Source organism: Mauremys mutica, chromosome 1 (assembly GCF_020497125.1).
Source record: "Mauremys mutica isolate MM-2020 ecotype Southern chromosome 1, ASM2049712v1, whole genome shotgun sequence".
Lineage (NCBI taxonomy): Eukaryota > Metazoa > Chordata > Testudines > Geoemydidae > Mauremys > Mauremys mutica.
Window position 1 is genome coordinate 321,284,100 of NC_059072.1, and position 22,188 is coordinate 321,306,287.

Sequence of the window (22,188 nt, forward strand, 5' to 3'; positions counted from 1 at the left end):
CCCATGCCACTGCTCGTTCATCATCAAGAGGGGTCATTGCAATGGGGATGTAAGGTAGTCCCTCAGCCTCTCCCTAGTGATTCATTAGGTTCTGTTTGTTCACAGCTTTCCTTACTTCTGCCAATCCAGGTAATGAAAGACTGGAATGAGGGTTTGACCACAAGAACAGAATAAACTCCAAAGTCCAAGGCTGTTTGTGCACAACCAGAGTATTTTTCTACACTGTGTAAAGGCTGGTTTAGTAAGAGCAATCCTACCTGAACTAGGAGTAGAATTTCAAGTTCCTCTCTTGATTATGTAACTAGAATTTTGCTGGGCTTCTTGAACTACCACTGCTATAGCACACAGTAGTTTAGTTCCATCTGATGTATTCTCATGCCTTCCCCCAGTGCAGTTCCTTTCTCTCTTGTTTTTTTGTTTTTTCACTTACCCAAATTCAGCTGGTAGACTTAACTTTCTTTTTCCTCCTTGTGTTTTCCCAAGTGTCTGGCTAAGTTGCTCCTGTTCCTGCTACATGGTACATTGCCCCTCTATTTGTTAGTAAAGGCCTTAGGTTTTTGTTGCTGTAGTTTTTTTGGCTCTAACATTAAATTATTTCCCTGAAGTGTTTTGGGTCAACAGAATTTTAGTCTTTAGAAAAGTTAGGGCTATGCTGTTCCTACAGCTAGTGCTTCCTGTGGTGCTGACCAGCCTCAGAGGAAATGTTTCTGGATGAGACTCAGGTGGAACCATGGCCTCACTCTTCTGGTTTGCTGTGGGGAGTACTTGCTACACCTCTTTAAAAGTGTAGCAAGAGGCATGTATAATTTCCCTCTTCCTGGCACCCACAACAGGCTTTCACAATAGAATGCCTCCAAGCCCATGTTCTCCAGCAGTGCACCCCTTCCCTATCCCAAACATGGCTCAGCTACAGGAAAGGCAGAATTGGGTCCACAATGTCTCTCTGAGTTAAAGGTAATAATTGGAGATATACCAATCTCCTAGAACTGGAAGGGACCTTGAAAGGTCATCAAGTCCAGCCTTCTGCCTTCACTAGCAGGACCAATTTTTGCCCCAGATCCCTAAGTGGCCCCCTCAAGGATTGAACTCATATCCCTGGGTTTAGCAGGCCAATGCTCAAACCACTGAGCTATCCCTCCCCCCAGTTACTACTGTTGCTCTTCCTCCTAGAGAAGTGGTATTCTGAGTGGATATTCACAGGTTTCACAAGCAATTTGTAAGTGAATTGATTTCCTGGACTGCAACACCTTTTCTAATTCTATCACAGGAATAGCATAGTCTGGAGTGAGGTTCACCCATGTTTTGGATTCTGCCTTCTCTGTGTCTTGCTTTGTGTGAACTTTTCTTTGTCTTGTTCAATGCTGGTCTCAAGGAATCTCAGCACTGAATGGCTATCTATGGTTTGGCTTCTGACTGGTAGCCTGTACTTTCTTCATTTCAAGGCAACACATCTCTATGTGTATGAAGCACTGTGCAAGCCTATGACATTATATAAATGATTGCCTTGTAGCACTATTATTTATTAGCATTGATCAACAAAAACCAGCTCCATCCAGTCTGCACAAAGAGGAATGTAGCCAAAAGTCAGTTACCTCACCAGTCTGTTAGCAAATAATGTACAGGGATAGAATCCATTTTTATAAACCCTATAATTTACATAGTTTTTTCAGACTAGAGGCAGGGCCTTTCATCTGCTATCGTTTTCTTATTGATTGTTGCAATACATTTTGTGATACCTCGAGTACGAAAGATGCCATTTAAAAGCATGTTCTGTTTTGTTCAGCTCTTCAGTCATGAGGATAATGCAGTTATCTTGGAAGTTGCCACCATTTCCCATTCAAAATGTTTGTTTTTTTCAATAGTCATTATTTTCTTGATGCAAATTCTAATTTCATCTGGATTTCCACATTATAAATATATGGGGTGTCATGATTGTGTGGCGCAGCTGTCAGTGTCATGTAAGGATGTTGGAGGTGCCTGCAGAGACCAAAAGTCATTTGCCATTTTGGAAGGTGGGGCTTTGGCCTGCTGGTGGGAGTGCAGACAGTGCTGGCTGCACCTTACAGCAAGCACACATTGCTGTGTTATGTAACATATACAAAACATAAGTGTGAAATACAAGCTCTCAGTGCCTTAATAAGAACAACACAAGGATGTAACTGTAGAGTATGAGCTAAGTTAAAAGGTGATGTGTAAGGTGGTGCAGTGAATTGCTTTTGCTTAGTACACTCCTTTCTTCTGGCTGCTGAGTTAGACTAGGTGAACCAAGTTCAGAAGTGATGTACAAATGAGTAAAGGCTGTAAATACTTAGGCTGTAAACTCTTAGATTATGTATTTTGTGGTGCAGAGTTTGCGTTGTCATCCTGAACCTGATTGAGATCTCCAGGTGCTTCTGTAATATAAATATTTAAATAATAAATTTCACATTGGTATGATGATTTGAGAATTTAGAGCTGAATCTCTTCCTCCCCCAAAGCAAACCTCTCTTCCCACATAAACCTGCATAACTCTGGTTGAAACTAGTGAGCAATGTTTGTGCATCTCGGAGGGCATAATTAATCCCTAAGGCCTGGTCTACACTGGGGGGCGGGTGTCGATGTAAGATACGCAACTTCAGCTGCGGGAATAGCATAGCTGAAGTCGACGTATCTTATTTCGACTTACCTCCCATCCTCATGGCGCGGGATCGACCGCTGCTGCTCCCCCGTCGACTCTGCTTTCGCCTCTTGCCCTGGTGGAGTTCTGGAGTCGATGGGAGCACATTCGGGGATCGATTTATCTCATCCAGACGAGACGCGATAAATCGATCCCCGATAGATCGATCACTACCCGCCGATCCGTACATAAGTGTGGACGTACCCTAAGTGTATATAAGTCAAAAGGAGTCTAAATTGGTGTGAAATACTCATTGAAGGGAGGGGAGCTACAAGAAAGTGAAAGTTAAATCAACTAAAATATCACTGAACTGATTTAGGGCCAAATTCAGATGTCAGTCTATATGTAATAAATCTTGCTAGTAAGCATAAACATAGTACAAAGAAAAAATGTCTTATATTGCTGCTTTGTTTAAAGATGTGACTGAGGTTGGCTTAGATCTGACCTCCAAAATCCAGAGTGCCAATACTGGCTTTCAAGGAGTATCTTCATCCTCAATAATGCAATGTTTGTCAGTTTGTAGACATCATTCAGATTGTGTATAAATACACAATTTTAATTAGACAAGGTAAGTGAGGTAATACTTTTTATTGGACCAATTTCTGTTGAAATCTTGTCGCTGTCTTACCAAGCCACAGAGAGCTCTTCTTCATTAAGAGCTCTGTGTGGCTCGAAAGCTCCTCTCTGTCACACCAACAGATTTTGGTTCAATGAAAGATATTACCTCACCCACCTTGTCTCGCTAATATCCTGGCACTGATATGGCTGCAACTACATTGCATACAATTTTAATTAGATCAGTTTTCTTAACAAATTGGACATTTTAATTTAAGAAAGCCTGAGTACAATCAATTACAGCAAAATATCAAATTGCACTTCAAAATAATGTCAGTCATTATTTATTCATGTTACAATGGTTATATTTACATTATTAATGATTAATTTGAGTATTCATCTGGAAGTAAAGTTTGATTGTAAAGGTATGTAATTGTAATTTAGCTGTAATTATTTTATTTTAAATTAAAATGGCTTTTGATTTTAAGTTCAGGAGAGGCTTATTGAATCCTTACAAGTGCATTATTAATTGCCTAGTACGTATAGAAGTTATAACAGTGTGGGTAGCACCACTAAAGGGAAATGTGAGTCTCTTTTTTTTCTGGATAAACGTATTAATAATTAGTGTTATTGGGGTTGATACTATGATTATTTCTACTCAGACTGGACGTTTTCTAAGAGATCAAAATATGCTTACATGTCGTCAATAGCACATAAGGTTTTGTAATGGGATTCCAAAGTAGGCAGAACTGCAGAGTGCTGGTAAAATAGTTCAGAGGTAGAAACATTGTGTAAATCTGAATTTCACTCTATTTGAATTGAAGCGTCAATGAAAACTAATTTATTGTGATTATTTCTAACAATAGTTAAGTGGCAGAACTCACCTGCAGTCTCCAGCTGGAAACATGATGATAATGTGTAACATGAATATCTGACTATTCCCTAACACTAAAATAAAAATGGATATGGTATTTCTTTCACCAATAAGGGCTAAAATTTGTGGGAACATTTGGGGCTAGATAATGCTTTTAGCGTACAGCCTTGCATTGGGGGTGCCATGGGAGCACACTACACTATAGAGAGCACTTCTTCAGAGAAGCAGAGTATCTCATAGAGCTGCCCTATGTTCAAGGTGAATACAATCTGCAGTACCTTTTAAGAGGTATAGCATATTTCCCATCTCCTCCTGGCTCTCCAGCACTGTCAGCTTAGCTCAGCCGGCTAGCAGGTGGGAAAACTGAGCTATAGTTACCTACCCATCCTTGCATCCTTAGGGAGGACTGTTCTCTCCATGGAGGCCATCTCTGAATCAGCTCTGATCTTCCTCGACCGCAAGGATGCAATTCTGGGAAATTTATACAGGTCTCACAAAGGCAGAGTGTAGGTGTAAGGCTGCTTATTCCCTTTCCCCCACTGTGTACTTGGGTAAAGGGTGGCCAGAATCTAGCCCTTTGTGCGTGTTCCAGTCTGTATGTATAACACTATCCAGTACATAAATTCACCAGTGCACACAAGTCTTATATGCGTTTACTTGTTTTAATATAGCTCTGGGTGTTTAATAGTTACACGCCCATCAATCTAGTTCTAGGTGCACGTGCCAAAATTTAAAAAGCAAATCAAAAGTACGCAGCTCTTGGCTGACTTTTGCTTTATAGTTTTATTTATATCATGTGGTATCGCCTAAAAAAAAAACATTAAATGCATCTTTATTCTCAGTTACAGTAATTACTGAGACTTGAGATCAGGTAATACCTAATCTTTGGTTCTCAAACTTTTGTACTGGTGACCCCTTTCACATAGCAAGCCTCTGAGTGCGACCCCCCCTTATAAAATTTTTATATATATTTAGCACCATTATAAATACTGGAGGCAAAGTGGTTTGACAGCTCGCAACCGCCCCACCCCCAGTAGTAACTTCGGGACCCCCTGAGGGGTCCCAACCCCCAGTTTGAGAACCCCTGATATAGCCCATTCCTTGTAAATATACTGAGATGCCATCTAAGATTTTCATTATGAATAATCACTCAGTCTAATGTATTCCTACAGAACCTGGTGAAAAGCTATGGAAACCAGAGGGCATATTCCTGACCTAAGATCTAAGGCAATTTGCTGGTCATTTACTGTGAGGTATTTCTCCCTCTGGAGAGACTGACAGATTCTGCACACAGCAGATATGCAGAGGTTGTTGCATATGTAAACTAAATATGGTAAAAACTCACCTGGAATATGCTCTGAGACTAAGACAATTGGCTATAGGAAATTAATGTTATGTCATTTTGCAATTAGTTAATAATTAGCCCGGACTTTTTGATGGAATTTATTCATTTTTGTAGTTTCAAACAGCACCTGTGCTATTTTCTTTGGTTAGAGCACACTATCCTGACTATTCTGCTCCAAAAGCCACATGTCAAAACCTGGCAGATTTGTGCCAAGAGTTCTGGAAGGGTGTAAATGTGTTTATCGAGTATCTGAACTTCTAGCTTTCTTCTTTTGTTTGTCTGAGGCATTTTGTCTTATTTCTGTTGTTTTTTTAACTCAATTCCTTTGGAAAACACCACATACATAAAAAGGAATGTTCAGGCCACTAAGAATTTCCTTTTATATGTTGCAGCAAAAGAAAGCTAATCATTTTCCAAACAAGTCCACACAGATAATTTTTTACAGTGAAAAGTCCATTAATAAATATTTTGCCAGTGAAATGACTATGTGGGCTTTCAGTGCACTATGTATTTTGGCAAAAGATTTGTTTGGGATCTATCCTTTTAGGTTTTGCCAGTGTATATAGAAATACACATAAATGTATTTTACCAGCATTGCATTGGAATATTTTTCAGGGGAGGAATGGTGGGGAGAGCAGAAGAGAGGAGCATTTTATTACTGAGCTTTGGTGCTGGTAGGGAGGAAATTTCCAGTTCTTAAACAACTGTTACAAAAGAGAGACTTGCCTATACTATACATTCCTGCTACCAAGAAAATTGTTGTACTGTATTCAGAAACAAAACTACAGTACATAGATAAGAGTTGCTAGTGATCCCTTAAATCAGACTCTGTATCCTTCTGGTTTTGAACCAGACTGTTGAGTTTCAGTGTTGTGATGTTAATAAAGCTGTGGGTAATGAGAATTATAGGCTGTTCTTGAGACTACCACTGTAAGGGTTTATTATTGTCAAGTGTGACCGAAGAGCCTAGCTGTGACTCACTTTAGTGGTTTGGCTTATCTCTTACTAATTTTGTTATTTTCACTGGTTCCAAGCTGTCAAAAAACTTTATATAAACTTTCTGTAAAAGCTCCTAAATCCAAGGTCTTACACAAATTGAATTTTACTTTATTTAAAAAAAAGCTGAGACTTTCAAGAGGGAACTGGCAGTTCACTTTGGAATCCTGAGGGTACAGCTGTTCCAGACCTAAAATGACCTTGCTACAGAACTGCTCCTATAGTCTTAATTCAGTGGCCTTACTGAAGGATTCCTTTATGTGATGACAAGAAAAGTGAATGCTGTGAACTTGGGTTTATAATAGTAACATGAGGGGCTTCTGCAAATAAAGGTGGGGAGAAATGGTTGAAGAGTTCTGCTTAGATGAAATGGGTGGCTGGATTGCAGCAGTCAAGGACTCACGTGCCATCAGATTCCTCAGTGAGTTGCGGGAAATAACGCCAGTAACTTGTATCTATTTATAAAGTTAAAAACTAAATATCAGTCTCCATTAATATAATGTATTGCCCAGGTTTAAAGTTATGCAAAAAATACAATCATTTATCATCTTTGTTGATTTTTTTGTCTAGGCATATTATATTTAATATTCATCTTGTATTTATATATCACTTTTCATCCCAAAAGATCCCAAAGCATTTTAGGATGTATACAGGTATATACAATTATATTGTTGCATACATATGAGAAGTAATTCTCTCACCACCTAATTGCAGCTAGAAGAGAGTGAAATTTTTCAGCTGAATAGTTTATTCACCAAAATATGCAGTTTTGTCAACCTGAAATGATTTGTGAATTTGACTACAAATATGAATGACTACATATTGCCACTATGGACGCCCATCAAGAGTCATGGGGCTAAGGAAAGCATGTCTGAATGATTTGATGGCTAGGACCACTTAGACCTCCTTGTCTATAGGAGACCCACGTTCAAGTTTCTGCTGTGACTATTTACTTATTTAGGTGATAAAGCTTCCATGGGAAAATGAGAGTAGCCTCTATTATAATAGCCTGTAGCCCAGTGGCTAGGGAGCTGTCTTGCTATGTAGAACACCCAAGTTCAAATCCCTTTTCCACATTGGTGGCAGGGGGATTGAAACCCGTTCTCCTGCATTCCAAGTGAGTGCCCTATGCACTGGGCTGAAAATTGTAAGGGAGTCTGAAAAATCTGTCAGAAAACCTGTTTTCTGATCGATTTGTTCAACCTGAAACTGATTTTTGGGTTCGGTTCCACTTGAACCAATTTCTTTACATTATTTTCAGAACTGCCAGCAAACTGAAAAATCAATTATTGGCCCCTCTCTAATTGCAGCTACATCTACACTGGCTGGCAGCCACCAACTGGCACACTTCCCAACAGTCCAGGAAAGGGAAAATTTTGCCCAAGGACACTGGACGAAATCCAAAACATGTCTTAGGGTCTTTAACAGCCATTCAGAGCACAAAGGACCTTGTTTTTAATATCTTATCTGACATGTTACCACACATACAGTAAACTCCACAGAATTCCGCTTTCCTGGTCCAGAAGGATGAAGGCCTGAATCAGCCCTCCTCCAGTTATGGACATGCAGAGTGTTTTGGTAGAAAAGTGGCTTTTTTAAATATTTGTATTTGTTTTGTCTTCCTCATCCACTAAATGCTGCCTCTGATCACTAATAGCTCTTCTGTGAGTAGATGCAGCCGTGCATTCCACTTCAGTGTGCGTGTGTGTGTGTGCGCACCCAGCACACCAGAGCCAGAGAATTTTGCCTAGTAGTACCCATCGAGGGGAAGTGCTCGTGCTTTGCTGCCACAGTCCTTCCCCTGGCTATATTAGGCAGCGCCTCCTGAGCCCCCTCAGTTTCTTCTCCCTGCTCGTGGTTGGACTCAGAGCTCTGTGTGGTCTTGGCCTCACATTCTCTCACTAGTGGAGCATTTTTTCTAGATGTATATAGTTAGTAATACCCTTAGTGCTAGTTAGATTAGTGTTAGTTGTATTTAGTTAAGTATTCCCCAGTGGTGCCCTAACTGGGGGTTAAACATTGTCCATCGTGCTGAGGAGCCATCCTTTCTCACATACACATTACACTGCACTTACTGGACCCTGTGGGTCTCATTCTAAACACAGGAAAGTCAACGCTGGTCCCCACTCAGAAAATAGAGTTCACTGGGGCCCTAATAAGCTCTGAATTTTAGAGCATTCCTGCGGGTCAACCATTTCCAGACAATTCGCCATCTTTGTCTCGGTCAGCAGTCTCAGCCTTCCCCGACAGTTCGGATGTGTCTTAGGCCCCATGTTCACATGCATGCAGGTGGTTCAGTTCACAAAGTTGTGCCTTCACCCTCTGCAAATGTGACTCAGGACTGTTTACTGTCCAACACTTCACCTCCTGGACAGGTTGGTCTGCCTCCCTCCCTCAAACCTGTACTCCTTGCAGTGGTGGATAGTTCAGGGCCCAAGTTCCCTCTAAGCTGCACAGCAGCCTATTAAGCACCGTGCCGGCACTCAGGGCTGCAGTGGGGAGAAATGCCTCTCCCCTACCCAAGAACTTGCCATGACAGGGAGAGGTGCCCCTCCACTGGCCCCAGCCCAGCCTGGCCCGGACAGTACCAGGTTTATAATGGCGGCAGGCCCACGCTCAGCAGGGGGGACCACCGGCCTGGCCCACCACTCCACTTCGCTTGCGTTGTGGTCCAGCGGCTGCAGCGCTGGCTCCTCTCCTCTCCAGCTCCTCCCCCGTGCTCCTGTAGGCCTGCCAGCCCAGGGCTTCTCTCTGGTCACCCCCGCCCCACCTCTGCCCACTCGCTCCACTCAGCCAACCGGCTGAGGGCTCCTCTCTCTGCCCCCGCCCTCCATCAGCAGCAGCCAGCAGCCGCCGGACTGTCACCAGTAGCCTGGACTGCAGATGGACCTGCAGCTGCCGGGGAGAGGCGTCCCCAGCCCGGCCCAGACCTGCCACTGCTGAGGGAGACACATCTCTGCCCCAGACCCAACCCGTCCCGGCCCAGACCTGCCGTGGCTGGGAAAGAGGTGCCTCTCTCCCCCAGTCCAGCTGTTGCTGGGGGGAGTCCTCTCTCCCTGCTGTAGCCCCAGGGAAGCCTGCACCTCAAACCCTTCATCCCCGGCCCCACCCCAGAGCCCGCACCCCCAGCCGGAGCCCTCACCCCAACCCCCTGCCACAGCCCTGAGCCCCTCATCCTTGGCCCCACCCAAGAGCCCACACACCAAGCCAGGGTCCTCACCCGCTGCACCTCAACCCTCTGCCCCAGCCCTGAACCCCTTCCTGCACTTTGAACCCCTCAGCCCCATCCTCACCACATGAATTTTGTTATGGTCACACATATGGAGGTGATGTGTTACACATCACCTCCCGCACATGTGTGGGGAAAAATTAGAGGGAACACTGTTCAGGGGAATGTATGTCAAGGCATTCCCTTTGTCTGGCCCTTACCAACCAGGGATGTCGTCGCTTATGCCTCCCTGATATGTGGGGCAGATCGGGCCAAGCTCATTCTCATCGCCCCAGCATAGCCGAGGCAGTGCTGGTTTTCTGACCTTCTTGCTCTGTCGATTCAGCCTCCCATATCCCTTCCTCTCCATCCCTACCTGCTCACACAGAATCACAGTCTCGCTCTGCATCCTGCGCTCAACTCTCTGCATCTTATGACATGGCCGTTCCATGGTTGAATGAGGAGGAGGAGCAATGCTCAGTAGCTATTCATCAGGTCTGACTCAGTAGCAGAAAACCTTCTCCCTGCATGGCCTATTCGGCAAAGTGGAAGTATTCTTCAATGTGGTTATTGACCCACGGAGTTCAGCCGACACTGGCTAATATCCAAGATATTTTGGAGTGTTTGCTGCATCTTCTGTTGTCAGGCCTTATGCTTAGCTTGCTGAGGGCACACCTAGCAGCGATCATAGCCTTTCATCCACCCATTTGTGGAAGACTGGTGTTTTCCAATGCTATGGTGGTGAGATTCTTTAAAGGAATCCTTCGTCTCCGTCCACTGGGGTGGAAACCAGTTCCCTTGTGGGACATTAACATGGTCTCAGCAGCTCTCATGGGACCTCCATTCGAACCTCTGGCATCCTGCCCCTTTCCTTTCTTATGTTAAAAAACTGCATTCCTCATGATGCTGCAGTACATATCCCAAATATCACTGTTACTTTATCAATGTTACAGCTACTGGACAACATGTCTGACATCTGGACATAGCACAATTTTTGTTGTTTTGTTCTATCTTTTATCTTGCTCACTTGGAACTTGATCCTGCGAATTGCTCAGAAACCTCAACTCCCATTAAATGAATGGAAGTTGAAGATATTCAGCACCTCACAAGTTGAGACATTAGGATGTGCACAATAGTGGAAGATGGGATATTTTGATCCTTGTGGGCTTAGTTGTGGAACTCGAATTACTGCTGTCTAAACTAAACCTGAGGAAGAGCTCTGTGTAGCTTGAAAGCTTGTCTCTCTCACCAGCAGAAGTTAGTCCAGTAAAAGATATTACCTGACATACCTGCCCTTTTAAACTGTCCTTTTGCCATTGTCAGCACATTACCTCCAGATCTGACTCCTAGCTTCACTAAAGGGTGCTTATTGCTGGATTCAAAGAAGCTTTTATTATATGCTTCAGTGCTCTTGCAGTGGAATATAAAAGCATATTGGACAGGTAGCTATTTTTTTCAACAAACTGTGATGAAAGAGAAAAAAGAAAACTAATTTAGAAAGTTAAAGTAGGTGCCATCTCACCACTTGGGGCAGCAGTGTGTACAGATGGAGGTGATAGAAGTGCTGCCCTGCTATGCTTCATGGTGTAAGATGGTTGCTGTATAGTGATCCTTAAAATCAGATTGTGTATCCTTGTGGTTTTGAACCAGACTGTTGAGTTTCAGTGTTGTGATGTTAATAAAGCTGTGGATAATGAGAATTACCCTGGGGCTGCAGCGTCCAGAGTTTCAGAACCTCCAAAGAATTGTGGAGGAGTGGGAAGGGCAGTGTTGGGGGGGAGGTGACCATGGGGACCATATCCTCCTCCTCCCCAGATGAGGCCTTTATGCCTTCCCCCACCATCTCTGGCTGATGACTTTCTCTTCCAAGACCTAGCGAAGAGAGTGGCGGATACTCCTCAGATACCTCTAGAGGAAGTCAAGGACACCCACCACAAACTCCTTGACATACTCTATTCATCCTTGTCTAACAAGATGCTTTACCAAGTGTGAGGTCAGTCACACCTTGTCAACTGTCTGTAATGTCTGTAATGGGCCACTCTCTTACCACTTCAAAAGTTATTTTTCCTCCGTTGATATCCTGCTGTTAATTGATTTATCTCATTAGACTGACCTCACACTTGGTAAAGCAACCCCCGTCCTTTCATGTATTTATACTTGCTCCTGTATTTTTCACTTCATGCATCCAATGAAGTGGATTCTAGCCCACAAAAGCTTATGCCCAAATAAATTTGTTAGTCTCTAAGGTGCCACAAGTACTCCGCGTTCTTTTTTCCAAAGAGTGTTGAAGACCTTTCCTTTGAAGGCACTAAGCTCTTCACAGAGAAGATGGATGCCTCTCTTCACACCGTGAAGGATTGTAGGGTCACTCTCCACTCACTAGGCATCTACACGCCAGGACAAAAGAGGAAATTTAGTCCGCAGCCCCAGCACAAACCATGCACTTTCCAATACCCGACTCAGCACTACTACAAGCCACAGAGAAAGAAAACTAAGTTCACGAGATGTAAATCATTTGGCCCACAATCCTCCACGTCCCAGCCATCCACTTCCAAGCACCAATTTTGATGTGTTGGTTGAGACGTCGATAGACCACTCTCCTCAACTGCTACAACTGACCACAGCTATCCACCCATTTGGCTACCATCTGGCAACGTTCCAGAGCACCCAGGAATGCATAACATTGGACTGATGTGCTTAGAGATTGTTCACTCTATCAGTTTTACCTCCCTGCCCCCTCCACAACACCCTTCCCCGTCCCTCTTCAGGAACCCTTCTCATAAAAGTTTACTACGACAAGAGGTAGATCATCTCCTCCAGTTAAGAGCCATAGAACCAGTACCTCACCATCTACGAGGCAAAGAGTTCTACTCTTGCTATTTCCTAATGCCCAAGAAGAAAAGAGGATGGAGACCCATAATAGACCTCAGACCTCTCAACAAGTTTGTCAGAGCTCAAAAATTCAAGATGGTCATTCTAGCAATGATCATTCCAGTGTTGGAACAGGGCGACTGGTTTTCGGCCCTCAACCTTCAGGATGCCTACTTCCGTATCTCAGTCCTACTGACTCACAGACAATTTCTCTGATTCCTTGGACAAGACCGCCACCAGTACAGGTTTTCTTAGTAGTGGCTGCTCACTTATGCTCCCAAGGGATCATGATTTACCCTGTCTGGACCATTGCCTCCTCAGAGCCTGGTCTCTCCAAGAGGCTCACCAAGTCACCAAAGCTGCAGTAGAATTGTTCACAGAACTAGGCCTACAGATCAATGCCCAGAAATCAACCCTCCTTCCAATGCAACACCTGGAATTCATAGGCACTGACCTTGACTTGTTACAAGCCAGAGCTCTCCTACCTCAACACAGATTCCTCTTCTTGGCCACACTCATAGAGACCATTCAAAACAGGCCACAGATATCAGCCAGACACTGCCTCCAACTCTTGGGGCATATAGCAGCAGGCACAGCAGTAATACCTCATGCCAGGCTTCACATGTGATGCCTCCAGATGTGGTTCAGCTCATAGGGTGGAGTGCGCATCTAAATGGCCTCACAACATGAGGCAGGTGGACATCCCTTCACATCTACCTCCTTGAGTTAAGGGTGGTCAGGAATGCCTGCACCCATTTCATCCCGCTGTTCAAAGGATCACACACAAGAGTCCTAACAGACAACATAGCCTGTATGTACTACATAAATCAACAAAAACAAAATGCATAGCACTTACAATCTCTTGAAGTACCATTCACTTGAGCCTCTCATTCCTGGGCAAAATTATTGGTGTTTGACTGGTTTCTGCAACATCTCATCCCAATTGGTATCCTAGACTCATCTCAGTCTGGTTTCAGGCTAGATAATGAAACTGAAATGGCCTTTGTGATGAGTTCCTCACAGAGATGGACAGAGGTGAAACAACAGTACTGCTACTATTTGCTCTGTCAGCAGTTTTAGACAACTTTGACCAGATACTGCTGAAACCCCTGTGTGTCCTGGCCGGAGTTGACTGAGTCAAAGAAAGTTGTCTTTGCTCATTCCTTTTCCAGCAGATCTAAAAAGTGTCATAGTGGGTGAATCATGATGCCACTCTGGTGCAACATGTATGTAAAGCCATTAGGGAACATCATGTTATGACACAGGATACAGTGCCAGTAATTTGCTGACAATACATGGCTCTGTGTAACTCTCACATCCAGGGACGCTGGAATAATTTGTATAGTGGGGGTGCTGAAAGCCATTGAACCAAACTGTAAACTTTGCATATGATGGAAAACCCTGCTGCACTCCTAGTTCCAGCACCTGTGCTCACATCTAGTGCAGACAGTGCAGTTTTCCTGGTATCTTTGGAAATTTGAGCATGATTGAAGAAAGTAATCGAGAAAAGATTGAACAGAAGCTAATTGTAAGAAGGAAATGTTTTGGGCAACTGGCAAGCTCTACCATCTGGCCTTCAGATGAATAAATCTGACCTTTGATAGCTCAGGCAACTTACAGTCTTCACATGGTGGACTCACTAGTGACAGTGACTTCAGGGAATCAGAGGAGAAGCCTTCTCCATAGCTGGCCTTTGCCATTAGGACCAAAGGCTCTGAAATCTGCACCAAAGAAGATCAAGAAAATTTCCACCCTTACCATCTTCAGCTCATGATGTAAGCTCACCTCTTCAAGATATCATTCCCCATAGAACGAAAGCAGAAGCAAACCTGGTTGCGCACTTTATTAGACATCCAGATCCCACGTTCAGTTTAGCCCTCAGGTGTTTAAAGTGTGAATTTATGTACCTAAATGCTGATTTGAGCACTTAAATGCATCATATGGACATCCTGCTTACATGTCCATGTTAGAAAATTTGGCTTGGTTTAGGCAAATGGAGTCATTGGGTACTCAGTTGCATAGCTCAAACACTCCTTTGTTTGTTATAACCTGCTTTTATTAAGAGAAGGAATGTTGATTAGGATATTGGAAGGTTATCCAGCTTTTGAAAAAGTGCTACCAGAGATGACCAGAAGGGACTTTGGTTTAATACTTCCTCTTAGCTAGTCTCCAACAAGATAACATCCCTGAGTACTATATTCTCAGCAGTGGGTACAGTATCCTGGCATGATGCCTTTTAACCAAGAGGCCAGAGTGCTACCTAGTGATAACATCTGGGTAGAAAGCCAGTGGGGACTGTGCTAATAGCTAATTTATGTAACTGGTATCTCATTTCTGTTATCCTTGTCCATCCTCCCTCCTTCTCTTCTGCTATTACACTGACTTTTTGCACCTTGTCTTGAATTACATTGTGAACTCTTTTGGGCAGGGGTCATGTTTCATACAATGGGGCCCTGATCCTGACTGTGTTGTTGGGCACTATCACAATTTGATAATAACACTGCTCTACAGCCAAAATGCTTCTGAAATAAATGTTGTCAAACTTTACTAATTCTGGGTCACTGAGAACAAAAATGATGCTTAAAATTGTTGATTGGCTCTAGTTTTCAAGTCTTGCTATTGGGTCAGTATATACGATCCTTGACTTGGGAGTAGCGGAGGATAAGTGAGTTATAAAGGGAAGGGATCTCAATTTAAACCAGAAATGACTAAAATACATCTTTGACTGGATCTATGAATAAATCTATGACTGGGTTTGGACAGTACTTGCTTTTTAGGCAAAACAATGAATGATGCAATCTGAAGCTGGTATTGCGTCATACATGATATGAATTGCATCATGTTATTCCTAGAAGTCATGGATGATGCAATCATAACGAAGCTTACATCACTCTGCTGAACAGATTGCCCTATATCAGCTCTAGAAATCACACAGTGTCGTGCTCTCTTATTTGTCAGTGTTTGATTTTGCAAAGGGACACATTTCTGTTTAGCCAAAGTGAGCAGAGATGCCTCGTACTTGTGTGAACAGTGAAGATAACTTCTGCTATGTTTGTGGTGAAGTGACTTTTGCATCACAAAAGTGCAGTATAACCACTATGGTTAAGAAAGCCTATCACCTTTATTTTGGCTGCAAAATTGGAGATCAGGACAAGAGGTGGGCCCCACACATATGCTGCATCACTTGTGCAACAAATCTTCACCAGTGGTTGAACAGGAAAAGGAAATCTATGCCTTTTGCAGTGCCAATGATTTGGAGAGAGCCAACAGATCATACCAGCAATTGTTACTTCTGCATGGTGCCTCCAGTTGGGAAAGGTGTGTCAAAGAAAAAAAAGTGGACTGTGCATTATCCAAACATTCCATCAGCTATACGCCCAGTACCCCACGAAGAAGGACTGCCGGTTCCTGATGCACCAGAATCATTCTCACTTGAGTCAGACGAGGAAGAGGAAGTGGATGAAACTTCTGGTCCTGAACCATCAATGTCACAGGACCCACATTTTCTCCCATCCTCCTCCTCTGAACCACACCTCATAACACAAGGTGAACTGAATGACTTTGTCAGGGATTTGGAACTACCCAAGAGTAAGGCAGAGCTGTTGGGCTCCAGACTACAGCAGTGGAATCTCCTGGCAGGTGATGTTAGGATTTCCATGTTCCGTGATCGTCAAAAGGATCTTGTCCCATTCTTCTTCATGGAAGGTGATCTTGTAGCCTGCAACAACATCGATGGTGTGATGACAGCCCTCAACATCGTTCACGATCCAGATGAGTGGAGACTGTTCATTGATTCATCGAAGACGAGTCTTAAAGCTGTTTTACTGCATAATGGGCAATGTTTTGCCATCAATTCCAGTTGGTCATGCAGTCCATATGAAGGAAACCTATGACAACACGAAACAACTTTGAGGTGCATAAACTATGACCAACATCAGTGGCAGCTTTGTGGCGATTTGAAGGTTGTTGCTCTCTTGCTTGGTCTGCAGACTGGATACGCAAAGTACTGCTGTTTTCCCTACGAATGGGATAGTCGTGCAAGAGATTCCCACTACATCAAGAAAGACTGGCCACTCCGACAGTCATTGGAGCCTGGGAGGAAAAGTGTTCAGCATCCACCACTTGTTGAATCAAGGAAGATTTTGTTACCACCCTTACACATCAAGCTGGGTCTGATGAAGAACTTTGTCAAGGCCATTGACAAAACACAAGCAGCTTTCAAGTACCTCCGTGGAAAATTTCCAAGGTTAAGTGAAGCTAAGATAAAGGAAGGTGTCTTTGTTGGTCCTCAGATTCGTGAACTTCTTTGAGATGATGCATTTGACCATGCACTGCGTGGCAAGGAAAAGACGGCATGGAAAGCCTTCCAGTTAGTGGCAATAAATTTTCTCGGAAACAACAAGGCAGACAACTACAGGTTGTTGGTGGAAAACCTCCTCAAGGCATACAAAAGCCTTGGTTGCAACATGTCACTAAAGATACATTTTTTGCACTCTCATCTAGATTTTTTTCCACTGAACTGCGGAGCAGTGAGCGACGAGCACAGCGAGCGATTTCACCAGGACATTGCAACAATGGAGACACTGAATAGGACTAAACTATGTACATAATAGTTTTTTGCCTTTTGTTTCATAATAAATTTTAGTTAGATAACTCTTTTGCTGATTTTTAAAGTGTTACATAAACAGGACAGGTGAAATATTATCATGTAAAGCAACCATAAACACATGAAAAGACCTAGGTTTACAATTTATGATTAAAACTCTACTATCTACACAATATACATAGACATAAAATGTAAAAACTTAAATATCTTAGAAACAGTAGCCAATGAGTTGTTTTAATTGTCATATTTGAATTCAGCACATCAAAGTACATAATAAATAGCACATTTTAGCTCTGAAACAGACAACTTCTCAAAAATTGTAGACCAGTGTAATGAGCCGTAATAGCATAGGTGAGTAGCAGAGTCTTCAGGGGCTTGATCATCTCCTTGCATGTGCGCATATAACTCCGTTAACTTCTGTGAGGTTTTGGGGGTGAGTGCACGTCTTCCATGATGATAGGGCCCCAGATCTTTACAGTGTTCAGTGCTCATATTTAGAAGAGAAGGCATAGAAGCAATATGTTCGAGGGGAAAAAATAAATTTCAGGGTGTCTCTCTCTCTATAATTAGAGAGGAATGAAAGACCAAAATGGTACATTTTTGTAATTCCAGGATACTAAAATATCAACTATAGCCTTCAAATTAAGACAGCAATAGAAGGAATAACATCTGTTCAGGATTTTTTTTAAATATATTAGTGTTAAAATTTAGGAAACATCTACTATTGAGATTGCTTCTATATCCTTATAAGCTATATATCTGACCAACTCTTGCTGTATAATTCTTAGTAATTTAAAAGAAAAAAATCAGTTAAAACTTGGAATAATTGGGAAATTGGCAGAAAAGGTTAGAGAGTCCTTTAATTTTAAATGATATCTGCTTAGGGTGGGTTGGATTAGAAAAAAATTGTTTTTCTACTACTGAAAGAAAAACAAATTTCTTTCTCTTTTTAACAGTTTATAAGCAAAGAAAAATAGCAAAAAAACATTCCTTGGGAAGTCAAGTGAATTTCAGGAAGCCAGGCCTAATCTGTCAAATCTTATTAAAGAGATTTTCTAGCTATATTATAAAATTGGTGCCATATATACTCTAATGAAGGGATTATATTAGGGCTGTGTGCGCTTGAGCAGGAATTAGAGCCTTGCATTGAGAGATACATCTGGAACAAAGAGGATTTTAATCAGGATACATTATTAATGAATTGCATATAAGATACATAAACCTGCTTTATTAGGCAAACTGTAAATGAGCTTATTTGGTAAGAGCATGCAAAATGTGTGTGTTAAGAGAGGCTATTTTGAGAATTTAACTCATCTCTATATAGTAAAGGCATTTGGCTGTAATTGGTGCCTGTGGCAATTGTTGATACCCTGATTATATTAGCTTTCCATGCCCTTTAGCAGGACTGGGAAAACATTTCTAGTACTCGTTGTCTATTATCAAGACATCATAAATATACACATTTAGAATAGATGATTTGCTATCCCATTGCCTTAGAGCACTTAAATAAATTAGTTCCTACTGTTGCAAGCATTAATGTTGAAGTAATAATTATGCATAAAGCAATAAAATGCAATTAAAATTGCTTTCAAACTTACTGGAGTGGGAACATTTTCTGAAAATGTCACTTGCTCTTTTCTTAAAATACATTCTAAAGCCAGGTGGATAGACTGTGTGGCCCAGGATATTGGTAATGGAATATTGAGCTTCTCCCCTTTAGATCACCAGCTTGCATCCAACTCAAATCAGTCAGCTATTCAGTGACCTCTACAATGAGGTGGTTGTCTGACTTCGTAGTATGCAAGTGCCCACATACAGTTGGCACTGAGTTTTTCAAAAATGAGGGTCATTACATATAAAGAATGCAACCATGCTTTAAGGCCGAAACTATGGACTGTTTCTCTGTCTTTAACATGCTCCATTTTTCCAAACGTGCTCCATTTTTGGATACTGTGGAAGATAGTACATAACATTACCTAGAGATCTTAGATCTCTGCAGTATTAACCATAATAAAGTAAGGTAATAATAGTGTGTCAACCTGGATTTTCAGTCTTAGTTTTCAGTCATGAATTTCCTTGCATTAAAATCAGACTTCATATGTTCCCTGGACATATATTTTTTTTATAGCTAAATTATAAATAAGGTGTTCCAACTGTTTTGGCAGTCAGGCAATAGTTAAATTGAAAAGAACATTTCTTTTCCAGAAAAGCCATTTAATAACATTCGGTCCATTTGCTCCTAGCAAGACTATACTCAAGCACTGCAAACCCCAGGAGCTTGGCAAGCCAGGCAGACTTGGCAAGTTTTCCGAGCGACTCACCAAGTCTGAGTCAAGCATGGGTAGTTGTGACTTGCACAGCTTCAATTGTATTTAGTATTTCTTGTTAACAAGAACATTAAGACAGGGGATTTTTTTAGTCTGTAAAAACAAATAGTATTTAACAAACTACACATGACAATTTATGGCTTATGTCAGCTTCATAATAAATATATTTGTATATTATTTTACACTAAGACTCCATGATTTGTGTTCCTTGACATTAAGAGATTAAGGTAATAGACCATGGATTCTTTGTTGTGTTGATTGGCATTTGCTATTGTGAAACCCGGCAAAAGACAAGCATAACCGTTATTTTATAGTATGTCATAGCCATACAACTCTATCTCATGTTTAGAAAGAGTGTAATGCAAGTAAGCTTGTGTAAGCATTGAAAATACAGCATGTTCTCATTTTGCTTCAGTTTTACCTGTATGGATCCTGCTAAAAGGAAAACTGTCAAGTTTGGATTTTAAAGTACCAAAATATTTTTTTTAAAATCTGTGTTTTTGTTCGTTCTTGCCCATCTAAATAGTATTTCCTTTTAAACAAGTGCATTTGATTATCCAACTTATGATTATTTCAATAAAAGATACTTTTGGGGGTTGGATGAGGTTTCAGAAGATTTTGATTTTTCCTATAAAATTTCTAGTGCCTGTAACTGATAACATTTAGGCCGAGAACCTTAATAGAATGCTACAAATGTTATTTGTATAGCAAAGTCAGACAAACTTTTCAAGGGGAAGATGTTTGAAAGAGTCAGAAACATCTCACCTCAATTTTCTACTAAGTTGTCTAAACTAATCAGTGATACTACGTAATCCTTCCAGTGAAGATTTTAAAAAGTCTTGCATGGAGCAGTATTGTTAGGTAAGAAGCAGTTAGTAATAGAGGTCAGGTGCTTGTCTTCTAAATGGGAAATCTGTTACTTTTTGTTTGTCTGTCTGTCTATCCTATATTGGTCCTCATGGTATCGTAGTATCTTGCAAGTTAAATATTTCACTGGATTTTATGTTTTCCTTCCTCCCCTTGTTGGTAAGAATTTTTTTATTGTGGGAAATCTAAATCAAACAAATGAGCTATGTATTTTTTCCCCGCAAGAAGCGAGTGCCTTAGTCATGGGCCAGCTGCAGAGATTTGCACATTTGCACAAGGGGCTGACATTTCCATTTTTTCTGAAGGTCTGTAGCTGTTATGGGAGGTTATGGTCTCAGAGACAATGATGATTCCTTAAGTAGCCTGGGCTAATGTCATGGAGAGCTTGCAGTCTTCTTAACAAAGCCTTGAAGTTGACTCTGTTAATTGGGGTTCCAGAGAACTGAGCAGAGCACTGGGATGCTTGTGTTGCTGAGTAGATAGATGAACTGCTGTATTCTGAACTGTGAACTGTAGAAAAGGAACCTGGATCCCCATTGCCAAAGATCTGGAAATATGTTTCAGAAAATTAGCTGTATTTGTTTCATCTCAAGAGAAGAGGTTCTCAGACTTTCTCCACCTGAGACGCCTGAATCAGCTATGAGTTCTTGTTGGAAATACAGTCTCAATCTTTTTGCAGTTCTACCCACAGTCCTTTAGTCAAGAAAGCAGTGGTTGGGTTCTGATGCTGGGATGCTCTTGGAGAAGCAGGTTTCTGCTGGTTTTGTGTATGGTGGATTCTCAATGTGAGGTAGGGTGACCAGACACCAAATGTGAAAAATCAGGACGTGGGTGGGGGGTAATAGGAGCCTATATAAGAAAAAGACCCCAAAATCGGGACTGTCCCTATAAAATCGGGATATCTGGTCACCCTAATGTGAGGCCAGGAGAGTATTGGCTAGTGGAAGCCTTGATGGAATGGAGGTGTTGCTTATGGAAATTAGAGAATTTGAATGCTTCTTCATCTCTCTTTATTTTTTCTCCCTCTCACCTGCTCTGTGAATTGCACTGGCATATGTACTTAAACATGTCAAGAAGCTGGTTGAGCAATGTGAGACTTAAGGTCAAGGAAGCTGGCTTCTCACCATTTTTAAGCAGAACTTGCAAGGCAACATAGCATTCTGGTTGCAATAGTTTCTAAGACTTTCCTAGAATTAAAGTGGTGCTGTTTTTATCCAGATAGTGTCAAATGGGGCATTACAGACTTCAGAACACGTTTACCAAGCTGTCATGGAAACCAGGATAGCTGCTAACTTTGCATACGTTAACAATTTGTCGGTAGTCTATAAATAGTTTTAGGGATTTTTTTTTTTAGTGCAGTGGTGCAAATACTACAAATTGCTCCATCACCTTAGTGATCTAACTTAAATAAGCAGTTCTGTAACACTATTTAAAATGCAGGACTTTAAAAGAAACAACTGTGGGACACTGCTGATAATTATTTTTAGAGCACAGTAAGCAGCTGTCTTCAGATGGTGGTCCACATTCCACACCCTTCTCTCTGTTCAGTATATGGAAACATTTAGCGCAATATTGATCTAAAGTTTTGTGTAACTTTCTTCTGTTTCAGCTTTGGTTTGCATTTGTTAATGGATTTTCTGGGCAGATTTTATTTGAGCGATGGTGTATCGGCCTGTACAATGTGGTAAGTATTCCATGTCTCGGCTTGATGGTATGCAGAACCTCAGTGACATTCCATTGTTGTTTATGTCTGTGCAGTTTATCTCAGCCATCCATCTGCATACATATCATGAAGTACAAACACATTTTTAGGGCCTTTGTTCATCTGCTCTAGACTGTAGATGCAAAAGATCCTGGATGTTTATTTTTAATCACAGCAAATG

The 22,188-nt window shown here is 41.8% G+C and overlaps 1 protein-coding gene across 2 annotated transcripts in view; it reads left to right on the top strand.

Moving 5' to 3' along the window:
- Positions 1–22,188, top strand: part of ATP8A2 (ATPase phospholipid transporting 8A2) — a 637,783-nt gene that overhangs the window by 463,836 nt on the left and 151,759 nt on the right. For both annotated transcript variants that reach the window (XM_045017301.1, XM_045017311.1), the window contains one exon: positions 21,915–21,989. In XM_045017301.1, the coding sequence (XP_044873236.1) occupies positions 21,915–21,989 (75 nt within the window). The remainder of the gene's footprint in view (positions 1–21,914; positions 21,990–22,188) is intronic.